The following is a 15,057-nucleotide window of genomic DNA, read 5'->3' on the forward strand; positions in this document are numbered from 1 at the left end:
ATGTGTCCTCAGAAGCTCACCACAACCCGTATCCTGAAGAAATTCGTTTTGATAAAATTAACGACCAAGAAGGGTAACATTGAGATAATTCTTAGTTTTTAGATATTTAGATAGTATTAAATACGTGTTAGCGCATGAGTCACACATAGGATTTTGATTAAAAGCGGGTGGAGCTTATGCAAGAAAGTTTGGACTTGGATTTTGGTCATATCAGTACTCCTGCACAAGTTAGTCGTGTATTATATTTGTTTTCGGTGTGTTTCCTTGGTTTTAGCATATGCTGAATGGAGGGAGTTTGATATGAGTCTAATCCTATCTGCAGGTACAGCAGCTTTCGTGCATATGGCCAATCAAAGCTTGCTAACATTTTGCATGCTAATGACTTGCAAGACGCTTAAAGGTAATCAGCAACGTTAAATCAGCAGAATCGTGATTCTGAAAATACCCGCTCGCGTGCATTGGTCCAATACGTCTGTACTTTTACATGTAGATATAAACACACATTACCTTGTTTTATGTTTATGGCAGTCATGGTGTGTTGAGTGAAGAAGGAGCAGATATAACTGCAAACTCGCTTCACCCTGGTGCAATTGTTACCAATCTGTTTCGTTATGGCAGCATTATTAACGGTAAATCACTTCACTAAACCAACTATGTGAGTCTTATTTAAATGTATTCCGATATAATCTGCGTACTATCGCTTGTCGAGGAGGTTTGTATTCAGTGTGTGTTCAAAGTTTAAACCGAACCAAAATCGAAGTCAATCTACAAATCTCAAATTTACATATTCATTATCAACTTGCTTAGTTTCGGATAATCAGACGTTTGGTTTTCTGGTTTGATGCAGGGCTTGTTCATGTGCTTGGTAGAGCTGTGCTTAAAAATGTTCAGCAGGTAAGTTCCATCTGCTTGAACCTCTAGAGCAAACAACATAACAAGCGAATTTGAATAATTCGAAATATGATGAACTTCCAAATAGTCGTTTAAACGTAGAATGTCGTGTTGTTTATTAACTTTGTCGATTACAGGGAGCAGCAACGACGTGCTATGTGGCACTGCATCCACAAGTCAAGGGGGTGACCGGCGAATATTTCTCGGACTGTAACCTATCCAAGCCAAGGCCACAAGGTCAAGACGTAGAGATGGCAAAGAAACTATGGGATTTTAGCATGGATTTGACTAAATGATCTTCTCAAAACTTAAACTCTGTGTAAATACTTAAAGGAGTGCCCTTTGTGCTGTGTCGTTTTTAGGGTCAACATGTTCTAAGATTCATACAACGGACTGTCCTTACAAGAATAACGCTTAGCGGTGGTTGTTTGTTGTTTGAATAATAGACTCCAAGAATGCTGTTACTTATAAATTAGAAGTTGAACAATATCCTTTCAAAGTGAATAAACTCCTTTTTTCTGCTCGTAACCTTGTCGTTTTGAGTCAAGATTGCTTTTCGTTTGATATCTTGTATCAAGTTTAGAAATTTCATCTTCAAACAAAATTCCGTTGTTAAACATAGATGTCCAACCTATTGAAAATATCACAAGGCCAAACAATCTTAGCAAGTTATGTCAATAACCAGCAACAGTGTACAAGACAGTGGAGTTTGTTCCAAAAGATTTAAATCCAAATTACAAGATAAACGAAAATAAGCCAAATCGTGAACAACAAAATTCATTTCAATCCTTTCACTATGTTGTAATGTGCTTAAATTTGAAGCAACGGTAATCTTTACCAAATTAAGAATAAGATGAGGATAGTTGTGGTAATTAAATTGACATTTTCAAACTTTGTGTATATCTAACGAGTGGTGTATCACACACCCTTTCTTACTTGTCATGTATTTCTTTTAATATTCGACCGTCAGATTAATTAAATTAAAAAAAAAACCAAATGGCATAAAATAAAAAAGATGTGTGTGGATAACATCAGTTTATCAAAAAATTGTGACACTAAAAACATAATAGGCCAAAGAGGCGACAGCGAGGCACCCACCACCAAAGCAAAGAAAAGAAAACACCTCGTCAAAACTCAGTAAAAACCACTTTCCCATCTCTTTGCGTGCAGAGAGAGAGAGTGAGAGAGCAGAAGAAGATGTGGTTCTTCAGAAGAAAAGGCCCATCTGGGTTCTCATCATCTTCCACAGCAGAAGAAGTTACTGAAGGGATTGATGCCACTGGTCTCACCGCCATTGTTACAGGTGTGGGAATTTCCATTTGCTTCTTCTTTCTTTAGGTTTCATATGCAGATGGTATACTTTCGTCAACTATTATTCCGTATTCTTATGGGGAAATGCTCCTTGGTTCTGCATATTGATGTTGCAGGAACATCGAGTGGTATTGGCACCGAAACCGCACGCGTTCTTGCACTGCGTGGCGCCCATGTGGTTATGGCAGTGAGGAACATGGCTGCCGGTAAAGATGCAAGAGAACAAATAGTGAAGGCAATCCCCACTGCCAAAGTTGATGCCATGGAATTGGATCTCAGTTCGTTATCATCCGTTAGGAAATTCGCATCGGATTTCAATTCCTCCGGTCTTCCTCTTAACATTTTAATGTAAGAAATGGACAGAAATGGTACAAGTCCTTGAAGAGGCTTAGTTCATAAAATCCACCTCAGGTAATAATAGCTTGTCTTTTCGTAAGTAACAATGCAGGAGTTATGGGAACCCCTTTCATGCTTTCGAAGGACAAGATCGAACTTCAGTTCGCCACAAACCACGTTGGTATGTTGCATTTGTTACTCTGTAAAACTGACAGTTTAAAGTACAAACAACAACAACCACAACAGCCAACCCTTATCGTACTAAGTAGGGTCGGCTGTATGAATCCTAGAACGCTATTGACAGTTTAAAAAGTATTGTTGGTTAAGCTGTTCTAATTGACTGAATGTTTCTTCTAGTTTAGTCTGTAGCCAATCTAGTTTTAGACCTTTTATCTCTCGGTGTTGGGGCATATGCATCAATAAACTCAGCTAACCTTTCATACTTCTTTGATTCGGGAGGATTGATTGCATCTATTTGGTTATATTTCTGATTTTGCAGGTCATTTTCTGTTGACAAATCTTTTGTTGGATACTATGAAGAAAACAGCACTCAACAGCGGCAAAGAAGGGAGGATCATAAATGTGTCCTCAGAAGCTCACCGCTACTCTTATGCTGAAGGAATTCGTTTTGATAAAATTAACGACCAAGAAGGGTAACATTGAGATAGTTTTTAGTGTTTACAGGGTATTATATACGTGTTAGCGCATGAGTCATATAGTATTTTGATTAAATACGGATGGAGCTTATGCAACAAGTAAGTTTGGAGTTGGATTTTGATGCCATATCAGTACTTCTGCCTATCTGCAGGTACAGCAGCTTTCGTGCATATGGCCAATCAAAGCTTGCTAACATTTTGCACACTAATGAGCTTGCAAGACACTTAAAGGTAATCAGCAACGTTAAATCAGCAGAATCATGATTCTCAAAATACCCGCTATGCTTGCATCTGTCCAATACGTCCCTACTGTTATATCTAGAGATAAACACACATTACCTTGCTTTGTGTTTATGGCAGTCATGGTGTGTTGAGTGAACTCTGTTATTTGTGATTGTTCAACAGGAAGAAGGAGCAGATATGACTGCAAACTCACTTCACCCTGGTGGAATTGTTACCAATCTGTTTCGTTATAACAGCGCTATCAACGGTAAATCACTTCACTTAACCAACTATGTGAGTCTTATTTAAATGTAGAATTCCGATATAAACTGCATACTATCGCTTGTCAAGGAGGCTTTGTGTTCAGGGTATGTTTAAAGTTTAAACCGAACCAAAATTGACATCAATCCACAAATCTCAAATTTACATATTCATTATCAACTTGCTTAGTTTCGGATAATCAGACTTTTGGTTTTCTGGTTTGATGCAGGGCTTGTTAATGTGCTTGGTAGAGCTGTGCTTAAAAATGTTCAGCAGGTAATTCACATCTGCTTGAACCTCGAGCAAACAAAATACCAAGCGAATTTGAGTAATTTGAAATGTGAATTTTCAAGTATTCGTTTAAACGTAGAATGTATTGTTGTTTGTTAACTTAGTCGATTACAGGGAGCAGCAACGACGTGCTACGTAGCACTGCATCCACAAGTCAAGGGGGTGACCGGCGAATATTTTTCGGACTGTAACCTATCCAAGCCAAGGCCGCAAGGTCAAGACATGGAGATGGCGAAGAAACTATGGGATTTCAGTATGGATTTGACCAAACAATCTTCCGAAAACTCTATATAGACTTACGAGAGTGCCCCTTGGAAGATGAAAATTTTACAGTGTGTTAACGACTTAAAAAGACAAGGTGCAAAATCAAGCGCAATGACGTTTTAAGATTCATACAGCCAACTCCCTTAGTGGAATTAGCCTTGATTGTTGTTTGTTGTTTGAATAGTAGACTCCAAGAGTGTTGTAGCTTGTGTATGAGAAGTTGAACAATATCCTTTCAAGGTGAATAAACTCCTTTTCTGCTCGAGACTTTTGTCGTTTTGAACAATATCCTTTCAAGGTGAACAAATTCACTTGACATTCGTTCCGAAAAGACGGGAGAAGTTGAAGAGGTATAAGAGAGAACCATGCAGTTAGATTTCTTCATTTCACTTGAGTGATGATGTACACTACATACATGATGACGATGATACAACAAAATAGGTAGTTCAAGACAGCATTATACAATGTTACACATGAGCCCACAAAAAATCGGTGCAGAAAACAGAACGTGTAGGCTTCAAAAATCTCCGACTGACTATTTCGTTAACAAGTCCGGCCCCCGGCAGTCTCCATCTTCTGTACAGCAGTTTCAGACCCAAAAAATTGTTCCAAAGCTAAATACTATTTGCCTCTTAGCTTGTTCTTTTCCTTCTATATGAACATCTCAAAGAATATACATTTCTTGCTGCCTTGAGTTTCTTGCTTACCAGAGGAACTGCAATGGATCAGATCATCAGAAACCATCCTCGTCGGCCAAAATCAAGCATATTTCATAGCTCCAATCAGTCAAGCACTCAATGTTCTACAAGTCAAAACCGCATCTATGTACAACAAGAGTATGTTATTTGTCAGGATGTGAGCTTGATATGCATAATTCCGGAATCAGTTCCATCTCATGGCCTTGCTTACCGGATGTCATGAACCTGAAGACTAAGCCCATGCCATGCAAAAGAGTTGTCTGTTTCCAGCCACTAACTTCCCGGAGCTTCAACCTTATTCCGCAGTTCTTCAACTTTTGAGTTTTTATTGTACAAAATATACTTTCAGCATGATGGATGGTTGATCCAGAATATCCAAAATGGTCTGGTTAACTTGAGAGCTTGAACTGATTGGTGGTTCCATCAAAACAAGTTAGACACCATTTGTGCGGTTCGGCAAAGGAGAGTTGGGACTTAAATCCAGTTTCAGGTTCATCTTAACACGATCCTTAAGGAGTTGGCGAGACACCCGATCAGCTAAAACTGATTGCCCATCATACTGCTCTGCGTGGGCATGCCTTACAAACCGCTTTCCCAGAACATCATTTTCCCAGGGTATCAGTTCTGAGAAGATATGAGATCCTGGCTGCTTCCCTCGAAACATGTCAGGACATGAATCATGATAGGATGAAGAACCATTGCCATAGAGACCATTCGAGGGCTTTGAAATTCCTCCAAAACCCTCTTGCAAGTTGATGGACTGTTTCATGTGAATAAATGAAATGGCACCACTGCCACCTGTAAGAGGAGTGGATGAGCCCGAAGTAGTACGTGGGCTAGATATAGGTGAAGGTGACATTCTTCCATTTAGGTGTGGTGGTGACCTTGAGTGCAATAGAGGGCTTCCAATGGGTGAGACGGGGCATGATATGTTCCTTGGAATATGGATCTCACTGCAGTTTAGGCAATAAGATCAAAATCTTATTATCAAAATGTTGTAGTATGCACCATCACAGATGTTGTCACACATCACCGGAGAGAAACATAGAGATAGATGGATATATATGTGTGTGTGTGTGTGTGTGTGTGTGTGTGTGTGTGTGTGTGTGTGTGTGTGTGTGTGTGAGAGAGAGAGAGAGAGAGAGAGAGAAAGAGACCTGGTATGGTTATTAGTTTTTGAAACTCTAGATGAATGAATTGCAAGCCTATCTGAATCCAAGTTGGAGAAATTCCTTCCTTGCCCAATACCCTGACAATGATCAATAAAACACAACAGATGAAAATAAGAGGCGAGAAGAGAGGACCCGTGCAAATAACTATGCTTCATCAGAGTCCAATAAAGGATTCATAAATGTTTTTATACTTGATGAAACACAACACAAGGAAAGATTTTCAATCCCTCAACGGATAGAGACACTAAAACACAAAGATTTCAACATCTGTATTCCCTCTACATATTGGGACTGGGTTGGGTTGTAATGTGAACTCATGAGTTCTTGGCACACATTTACGAAATAACAGATATAGAACCTGATAGCATGCACTAAGCTCAAACATAAATGAAAAAATGATCACAAAACTACCAATACCGTAAGAGACCAATTTTACATTTGTGGTAAAAATGGAATTCATACCAGTGCTTTCACTCCATTTGTAATCCCAGAGGGTGGATCAAAAGGCTCAGGGCTCAACATAGATCTTTCCAAAGGCGCAGCATATTTCACAAAAGGATGCTCCAAAAGCTGGGTAGCTGTAGGACGATGTAGTGGATTTCTCTGTAAGCACTGCCTTATGAAATCCTTTCCATCGTCCAAGAGGCTATCTGGCATTACTGGAAGTTCTTTGCTATTCCCAATCTTAAACATGGCAGCAACCTTTTAACCACAAAAAGAAAAATATTACACAATGTAAAGAATATTTGAACAGCCGCTATGATCTCAATCTCAAATTCAAATTCTTATAACCCCCAGCCCTACATCCAATAAATAAATAAATGTACAAAAGTATTTGTTTGTAGATATATATTCTTACCCCTTCATACTGGCTCCAAGGTGGTTTTGTCGTAGCCATTTCCAAAACAGTGCACCCAAGACTCCATATATCCACAGCAAGGTTGGCACCGCTTGAGTTCTTTATAACCTGGGCAAGCAACCAAAATGAAGACCTAAGTAAACCCATCAAGAAGCATGTCGTTGATGAGAAAAATCAAAAAAGTAGAAGCAATCTAACCTCAGGTGCCATCCAGTAAGGGCTTCCCTTGAATGATAACGGACATGACTGCCCGGTGATCTGCAAAGCACACAAGATAGTGGGTTATGGTTTGCAATATCATGTCAAACTCCTTTAATCATATCGAGATTAAGTATGCCTGTGCCTACATGCTTGGCCATCCCAAAGTCTGCCAACTTGACACGTCCATTTGGGTCTACAAGTATATTTGCTCCTTTAATATCCCTGAACATGAAAGATGCTTAATGTTCAGTAATTACATCACGATCAATATATTACAACGGTTGAATTTATGCTTCAAATTACTTGATCAAGAATAGATAATGAATTTCACCTGTGAACAGTGTTTTTAGCATGTAAATATGCCAGCCCCGACAAAATTTGCTTAGTATAACTACGAATTGCTAGTTCTCCAAATTGCCCATAGTCTTGGAGAAGTTTATATATGGAGCCACCAGATACATACTCCAAATATATATATAGCCGGTCACCAACCTGTCATAGGAATGAATATCAGCATCAATTACAGTGGTTGCTTGAATCTTCAAATAAAAGTTAATTTTGCAGAAAATGTGATTCTATGGGGTCCAATCTAGAGTGCGATGCTTAGCTTCTCCAAAGGCCAGTGAATTAACAACTTCTCAATGTGTAGAGACTAAGCTTCAGACTGATAAGTCATAACTAAGAAATGTAATATTGACAAAAAAGACAAATGAAAGATCGATATTTAAATGTGTACTAAAAATAATATATCATGGACAAAGGACTTACTGATTCAGACCCATAATATTGCACAATATTTGGGTGCCGTAAACGGCTCAATAAAGCAATTTCCTGTCAAAACGTTGCAACATAAGAGTCAAATAAAATAAATGAAGGAAAGCATGTAACTTTTGTCCAAGGAAGGAACTTGAAACCTAAAACAAAATACCTGGTTTAATTGCTTGGCACTTTCCTTTGACTTTGCATCATCAGAAAATAATGTGACCTCCTTCATCGCACACATTTCACCACTTTCACTGAACAAAGTTGGTAATAAAAAATCAGATTGGCATAAATTTCACACAAAAGCAACCTATGAGAAATCAGATTGGCATAAATTTCACACACAAGCAACCTATGAGAAAAACTAATTTATTGAGATAAAATGGATATTTTTTTTTACTACACTTGGCCAAATCATCAAGCAAATATCATTAGAACGTTCCATTAGCATTTGCTCCCAGAATTTTATATCCTTTAGAGTATTAATGGCTAAGTACTTAGATAAATGATTGCTTAGTTGTGTGTGTGGGGGGGAGAGAGAGAGAGAGTGTGTGTGTGTGTGTGTGTGTGTGAGAGAGAGAGAGAGAGAGAAAAGAAATGTATTTGCGTATCTACCTATTAAAACCAACATAAACATGTCCAAAAGTCCCTCTACCCAGCAGCTTTCCCTTTTTCCAGCGTGAACCAGGGCTTGATGGGTTCTCTGCCCTTCCCGGACTTCGTGGCACAGAAGGAGATGTTGCTGCTGAATTTGAATGAGAAAAAGGGGAAGCAATTGTAATTGTCGGGGGAAGAGGTAAACGGTGACTTTGTTGTTTCCCATCATCAGCCCAGCTTGTCTGTGTCTCATTGGGAGTCCCTCCTGCTCTAGGGTCAATAGGCGTAACAGCACCACTCTGAATTCTTGAGCCTGGGCCTGGGCTTGTCATTCTGGGACTAGGTACTGGAGAATACTCAGGGCTACCCCTGCTTTGTTGCCAAAACAGCGGTCCAGACATATCCCCTCCCATTGAATTATGCCCAGAATTGTGACCCGAACCTGGACTGGAGCAGTGGCCAGATCCAAGTAGAGTGACATCTGTATAAGTTTTTGCAGCCCAGAAAGCAGAGTTCACGACTTGCTCAGTGCCAAATGCTCTCATTGGGCTTCTAGAAGGACTTGACAATGAGCTGTCGGGAGCACTGCACAAAGCTCCATTATAAGGAACCTGTAGGTTTGGCACATGGCTGCCTAAAAGTCTCCGTTTAGGCGATGTAGGAGAAACGTGATTACTGAAAGAAATGTTAGCTGATTTTTTAGGCTCTCTTGAGAGTACTGGAGCAACAGTGGATGACTGATCCTTGAGCATCACACTTCATAAAAATTGCAGAAAAAATGTCAGGGATGAACAAGCTAAAAGAATTACAAATAAATCATGCACAATCATGCATATTAAAAAAACATGCATACTAGTAGCATAATGGCATGTGCAATAAATGAAAGCTCACCTGCAAGGGCTGCCAGCAGCCGTTCTAGGACCATTGTCAAAGTCAGTTGCCTGAGGGCTACGATGGCATGATGAGTCAGCTGGATCGTCACTATCAACAGAGCTCTCACTAGAGACTGAATCAGTGACCATGTCTCCATCTACGTCTGTATGATTTGACCTACTTCCGATGCATGCAGGTCTCGGGAGAGGTAGAAACGATAATGGCTTAGAGCCTTTTTCTGATCTCGGTTTTGTTGATATACTAATTCCAGAATTTGTACGAGCAACATGAGCAGGATGTAGACCAGGAAGTGGAAGTGGTTGAGCATTAGTCCTTTCAGCAAAACTTTGACATCTGGCAACATTTTTTGAGGGCGAAGGAGATCTTGATTCTACAGGGGATTGACATCCCTTTTCCGAAATTGTGTCATTGCAATTTCTCCGAGATCCTCCTGATCTACTATTCACTCTACTTTCTGAAGAAAACTTAAATTTCCGATGTAAAGAGTCAATGAAACTTTCCTTTCCTGCCTTCTTCTTTGCTTCTTTGGACGACGACTTCCCCCACCATGAAGGCATATTTCTCATACAAGGTTTTTAAAATCCAAGGGAAAGTGCTTTAAAGGAAGTTCATTTTCTAGCATTATAAGTCAATTGTATAACACCATTACATGGGTTACCAATCCGTTACACGAGTTCACAATTAATTCAGCACATTATCAAAATCTGCAGGGATAAAGGCCGCCTGTCAGTAACTCTATTTAAAGGATCTCTATGTTAGTTAATAGACCAAAAGCTATGCTACAAAAACAACCAAAATTAAGTAAAGTCCACTAGCACCTAAATCTTGAGGTCTAAAATTCGGTAGATCACAGGAGTTTGACTATATCAAATACTCGTGCTGTACTCCCAAACCCGGCTTCAAACGACACTTAGTGAACTCAACAAATGTGGATCATTGAAATTTAGAGTGCAATATAATATCCATGCACTAAGTTAAATTAGCTCACACCCACTTCTTTCCAATCCCCAAGCCTTAATCTTTGTTTGGTTCCTGAGAAAAGCAGCAAATTGCAAACGAACCCCATAATTTCAAATCCAAACCTTGATAAGTTGGGTCATGTAAAACAACAAAAAGACTCTGATTTCAACGAGCACAACGGACGTATTGCCTCCAATTTTCAATACCCAAGAACCAAAAATAACGGTAACAACAACGTTCAAATTTTCCCTTTCAATTTGCTTTCTCCAATTTTCTCGGGAACCAAACAAAAAGTTTCGATCCCAAATTGCTCACTGCCACAAGCTCGCAACACAGATCTACTTGCAAACTTAAACACTCACACAGAATCCACAGACAACTAAATTAACTCAAAAAATCAGTAATTTACTAAACTTGGATAACAGACAAAACGATACTCACTGTAAATTTTCAGGAGCTGCAAAATCCGAGCTGAACCCACTTGGAATCTGGCACGAATCTCGACGATAATTTGATGGGCTGAATTCTGATTGCACAGTGAAATAGCTCGGAGGAACAAAATCCCTGGAAATGAAGGACGTAAAGCGGATTGGATTATGAGGAATTTGATGTAGGTTGTTTCAATTGAAAGGAAGAAGAGAATCGTGGCTTTTAGAGAGAGAGAGAGAGAGAGTATTCTATTCTGAGCTCAAAAGACATTAATAAGTTGTCTGGAGCTGCTGAGTTTTCATTTTTATATTTTACTTTTAAAATACGAATTGGTGATGAAAGTAACTCTTTTTCTCGATATCTTACCATCATTTTACGAAATTTTTGTTTATTATCGGACTTATTCGTATTATAAATTATTATATACAGATTTTTTATGTAAAATTTTATTTATTTGTAGTATAAAATAAATGATCGAAACCAATAAAAATATTACGAACGTCTATCTATTTTGCTATAACTAATTGATGAAAAAACATTACTTTTAATTAATTTTTAGCATATTGTTAGCTATAATACATGTACTTTTGACCGAATCTTATTTACCCCTCTAAAGACCATTGTAATTGCTCAAAGGCATAATTTCCTATATCCACTAATTATTTTAATAAAAAAAATGTGGCAATGGTGATTATTAGTATGACCGTCAAGTCATCACGTTATATTATTCATATTTTTAATGAATTATATCATAAAATCATAAGTTGTTTTATATGATATCATACTTTTTATACTCATATTATAATACGTGAATTAAAATTACTAGACATTATGCGATTATCGCTATAAAATTCTAAAACATTTGTATGTTTTATGAAAATATTGTAGAAAAGGTAAATTGAGTAGTCTGGGGACAACTTGATTATATTTGCCTAAGAAACAAAGAACAGACAACTTGATTGATACCCAACTTTTATTTATAAAGTAGTGCCGTATCTTCCCTTTTTTTATTCATCATAAAGCATACTTATGCCATCTAATTCAAATTAGCATGTTACAAACTTACTAGTAATAAGATCAACTAACCTTAGTGAAATACATAATGTTTGTTTTTTTTTTAAATGAGATGACAATGATTTTATTAAAACGTTAAGAACATGTATAAACTGAAGAAGCTGGAGGTTCATCATAAAACTAATAGACAATATGGGGAGTAGTCTAGCTAAACACGTGGACAACACAAATCGGGTGACGTGGAATACGTGTAGCTGTTAAGCTTCACAAGCAGTACAACCTGGCTCTAGTACCATAAAGAATATAGAATTTCATTATAAAATCAATTGGCAATATGAGGAGTAACTCAACTACTTATAAGTAAGGTCTCTCATTCTATCAATGTAAGATTCATTATCAACACAAATTTCAAAAATGGTATATTGAATTTAAATCAGAAAGCTTTTCAAACCAAAAATACTCATAAAGCAAAAAAAAAAAAAATATAAAGACAACTTGATCAATCTAATAGACATGATACAGGCGGTATGTGAGTTTAAATTACACAATGTTAATAGATTTTGTTAAATGGTGATTTTGTTTTGTACAAACTTTTTGTTTGTTGGTGTCTACTGATTGAAGTCATTGTTTGGGTATGGCATAATGGCAGCAGAACAAATGAGCTAGGGTTTGTCATCATATCATACCATCATTTTGTTGGAACCAAATATTAACACTTCTTAATATGTGCAATCAGAACAAAATGAATTGAACCATCCTATTCATTGATGGGGAATCCAATCCCTCCTCTAAAAATCTGTGTGGGTCCCACTATTTTTGCTATTCTCCAATCAATAAACATTGAAGTATCCTGTATTCAGAATTCAATTCTGTTTTTTTTATTCCGATTACCTTTACGTAAACGTGGCATAATATTTACATAATGATCTTTGATTCATTCTAGGATAAGATCATTAAGGGAGTTATTATTGGTACTCTGAAAAATTATTATAAAAAGAGGTACGTGAGGGTATTTTGAGTATGATATGTGGTATTCAATACACTGAGAATATTATCTGTTAAATCATTGATCAAGAATTTATGACGAAGATCTAAAGCAAAAAATTATGACACGTAAGATGCACCGTAATATAGGAGAATTTTGGTAGTAAATGGTAATGTGCCTCTTCTTCACAAAATTTAGTACCCATCAAAGTATATATTGAGTTTTTAAATATTAGTTTTTCTTTTTTGTTTGCTACAGAAAGTCAAATAGTTTTTACCCTATTAAAAGAAAAGGAAAGAAACGATGAAGCCGTTTTAACCATTTTTGTGCCAGCAAAAAGGTAGAAATAGTGACTCATATTTTAAATTTCATATTAATATTTTTTTCTGAATATCTAATTAAAATGGAATTTCGAGCATGTGGGGGTCCCCCAATAAACAAAAAATAAGTGAGAGGCTGCAGATTCGATGTTGTGAGTTAGTGAGTCTCTTTGACTGTGGTCACGGATAGGGTGAAATTCCACATACCCTATTTGAACTCGAAAGAGGTGGATAACGCTAACTCGCTACCAGTTGTTACCCAAATAAAATTTTGAGCATGTAAAAAAACCATCGGCGCTCCACCGTCGCCATCAACGACTGGATGTTTGTGGTGGTCTCCTTGAGTTTCATACACTTCTCGTCGTTGTGCAGACGATGGTTTGTGTGCAAGCGTGTAGTGGTCCCTTACGAGCATGCAGTAAAATCTCTCCTCATGTAAAGAGATCAATACTTCTCCATGCAAATAAGACGTATCAAGTGAGTTTTTATTTAACAGATGGTTCACTGTTTAAATACGCAACTAGCATTTATTAGAAAAATCATGCTACTTAGATTATGTATTGGTTGTATGCAAGTTTTCACTGGACATGTCATGTGGAGATGCACTCTCTGCTTTTTGAGTTGAGGCCGCATACGATACAAAAACACTCCAAAATTTTCAAACTTCAAATTGTGATTGTGAAAGTTTGTGAATCTTGCGCCGTCGGTGACTTCGTACACGAGATACATGAGGGCCGTCTCCTTGTTTGTTTGTTTTCTTAATTCGTGATAATCTTAGGATGAATATATGACGTTTTGTTTTTGTTTTCACACTGCATTTTCAGTCACAGTTTGAGGTGGAAAGATCCGGTCGCATATGTCGCACTATGGGAGTCTTATTCACCGAAAACATGGTACAGAAATTAAGGAATTAATATAATATTATTATGGAAAATAAATACTAAATTAATTTCTTAGGAATTAGAATTGATTTTATTTGGTATTTAAAAGCTTAGGGGCAGGGGACGCTCCCTCATCTCAGAGTCAAAGCATTAGGCCACCTCCAACCAACCCGATTAAAAGGTTATAGGGCTAAAAATTGCTCGAAATGACACGAAAATCATCTCCAACCGAGGGCTAGGTCAAAGGACTTGTGGGCCCCATCGAGTCCAAACCCTCAAATCAGGCCAACGGGTTGGCCATTTCTAGCCAGCCAGTCAACTCTCCAGCACCAGAATGTCAAGCTTGACATTTTGTCAACCCTCAAACTCAGCCCATTTGAATGCTAACGGCTACCTGGTGTCAACCTGACGCCAACTAACAACGACTAGCTAACGTCATGTTGCCGTCAAGTTACCGTTGTAATTTGAATTTTTTTTAAGACAAATTTTAAAAAAAAAATTTTAATTTTTTTCCGTATAAATACCTACATCATTCCTACAACATTGAAAGCTGAAGATAAGAACTAAGAAGTGCCACGTAAATAAGAATCATATCTAAATTGTGCACAACTAATTACATCTCGACACGTGGCACTCGAAATCCAATCCAAAAAATTATTAAGATTACATAAAGATAAAAAATATGGAGAGTTACTTGCTTTAGCGACACGTGTCACTTGGAATCATATCCAAAAAATTATTGAGATTACATAAAGATAAGAAATTTGGAGTTACTCACGTTAGTGACACGTGTAACTCGAAATCCTATACAAAAAATTATTGAGATTATATAAAGATAAGAAATCCAGAGTCTTATTCATTTGGCGACAAGTGACACTCAAAATATGTTCGAAAATCTTATTTTAATATAGTAGTTTAATTTAACTAACCATATTAATTTAATTAAAATAATAAATTATATTTGGCCTATGGCCCTTTGGCCCCCTCGGTTGGAGATGATTTTTTTGTCAAAAGGCAATATTTGGCCTAGGCATCCTCGGTTGGAGATGGTAT

At 37.5% G+C, this 15,057-nt stretch overlaps 3 protein-coding genes across 5 annotated transcripts; 2 read left to right on the forward strand and 1 right to left on the reverse strand.

Annotated features, from left to right (window-relative positions):
• LOC148696024 (short-chain dehydrogenase TIC 32, chloroplastic-like) lies at positions 1 to 1,419 on the forward strand. Its single transcript, XM_088697457.1, has 5 exons — positions 1 to 73; positions 215 to 227; positions 529 to 629; positions 848 to 894; positions 1,029 to 1,419. Exons 1-5 carry the CDS (start codon positions 1 to 3, stop codon positions 1,185 to 1,187), a joined length of 393 nt encoding a protein of 130 aa, XP_088553583.1. The 3' UTR covers positions 1,188 to 1,419.
• A 569-nt stretch (positions 1,420 to 1,988) lies between these two features.
• Positions 1,989 to 4,497, forward strand: LOC137733533 (short-chain dehydrogenase TIC 32, chloroplastic). Of its 2 annotated transcripts, none has more exons than XM_068472676.2 (8): positions 1,989 to 2,194; positions 2,319 to 2,550; positions 2,640 to 2,719; positions 3,038 to 3,191; positions 3,347 to 3,425; positions 3,600 to 3,684; positions 3,907 to 3,953; positions 4,083 to 4,497. In XM_068472676.2, exons 1-8 carry the CDS (start codon positions 2,089 to 2,091, stop codon positions 4,260 to 4,262), a joined length of 963 nt encoding a protein of 320 aa, XP_068328777.1. In that variant the 5' UTR covers positions 1,989 to 2,088; the 3' UTR covers positions 4,263 to 4,497. The 2 variants fall into 2 exon arrangements, with proteins under 2 accessions (XP_068328777.1, XP_068328779.1); XM_068472678.2 differs by having other exon boundaries at positions 1,999 to 2,194; positions 4,073 to 4,497.
• An 88-nt stretch (positions 4,498 to 4,585) lies between these two features.
• LOC137733532 (mitogen-activated protein kinase kinase kinase YODA-like) lies at positions 4,586 to 11,083 on the reverse strand. Of its 2 annotated transcripts, XR_015964235.1 has the most exons (13): positions 10,817 to 11,083; positions 9,413 to 10,119; positions 8,540 to 9,277; positions 8,091 to 8,178; positions 7,931 to 7,993; positions 7,494 to 7,654; positions 7,309 to 7,384; positions 7,160 to 7,219; positions 6,962 to 7,069; positions 6,565 to 6,804; positions 6,088 to 6,179; positions 5,142 to 5,883; positions 4,586 to 5,053 (listed from the first exon to the last, which is right to left on the reverse strand). XR_015964235.1 is itself a non-coding variant. In XM_068472675.2 (12 exons), exons 2-12 carry the CDS (start codon positions 9,979 to 9,981, stop codon positions 5,364 to 5,366), a joined length of 2,715 nt encoding a protein of 904 aa, XP_068328776.1. In that variant the 5' UTR covers positions 9,982 to 10,119; positions 10,817 to 11,083; the 3' UTR covers positions 4,586 to 5,363. The 2 variants fall into 2 exon arrangements, 1 of the variants encoding a protein (XP_068328776.1); XM_068472675.2 differs by having other exon boundaries at positions 4,586 to 5,883.
• Positions 11,084 to 15,057: the final 3,974 nt, after the last annotated feature.

This window comes from Pyrus communis, chromosome 7 (assembly GCF_041283825.1).
Source record: "Pyrus communis isolate YQ-2024b chromosome 7, ASM4128382v1, whole genome shotgun sequence".
Classification (NCBI taxonomy): domain Eukaryota; kingdom Viridiplantae; phylum Streptophyta; class Magnoliopsida; order Rosales; family Rosaceae; genus Pyrus; species Pyrus communis.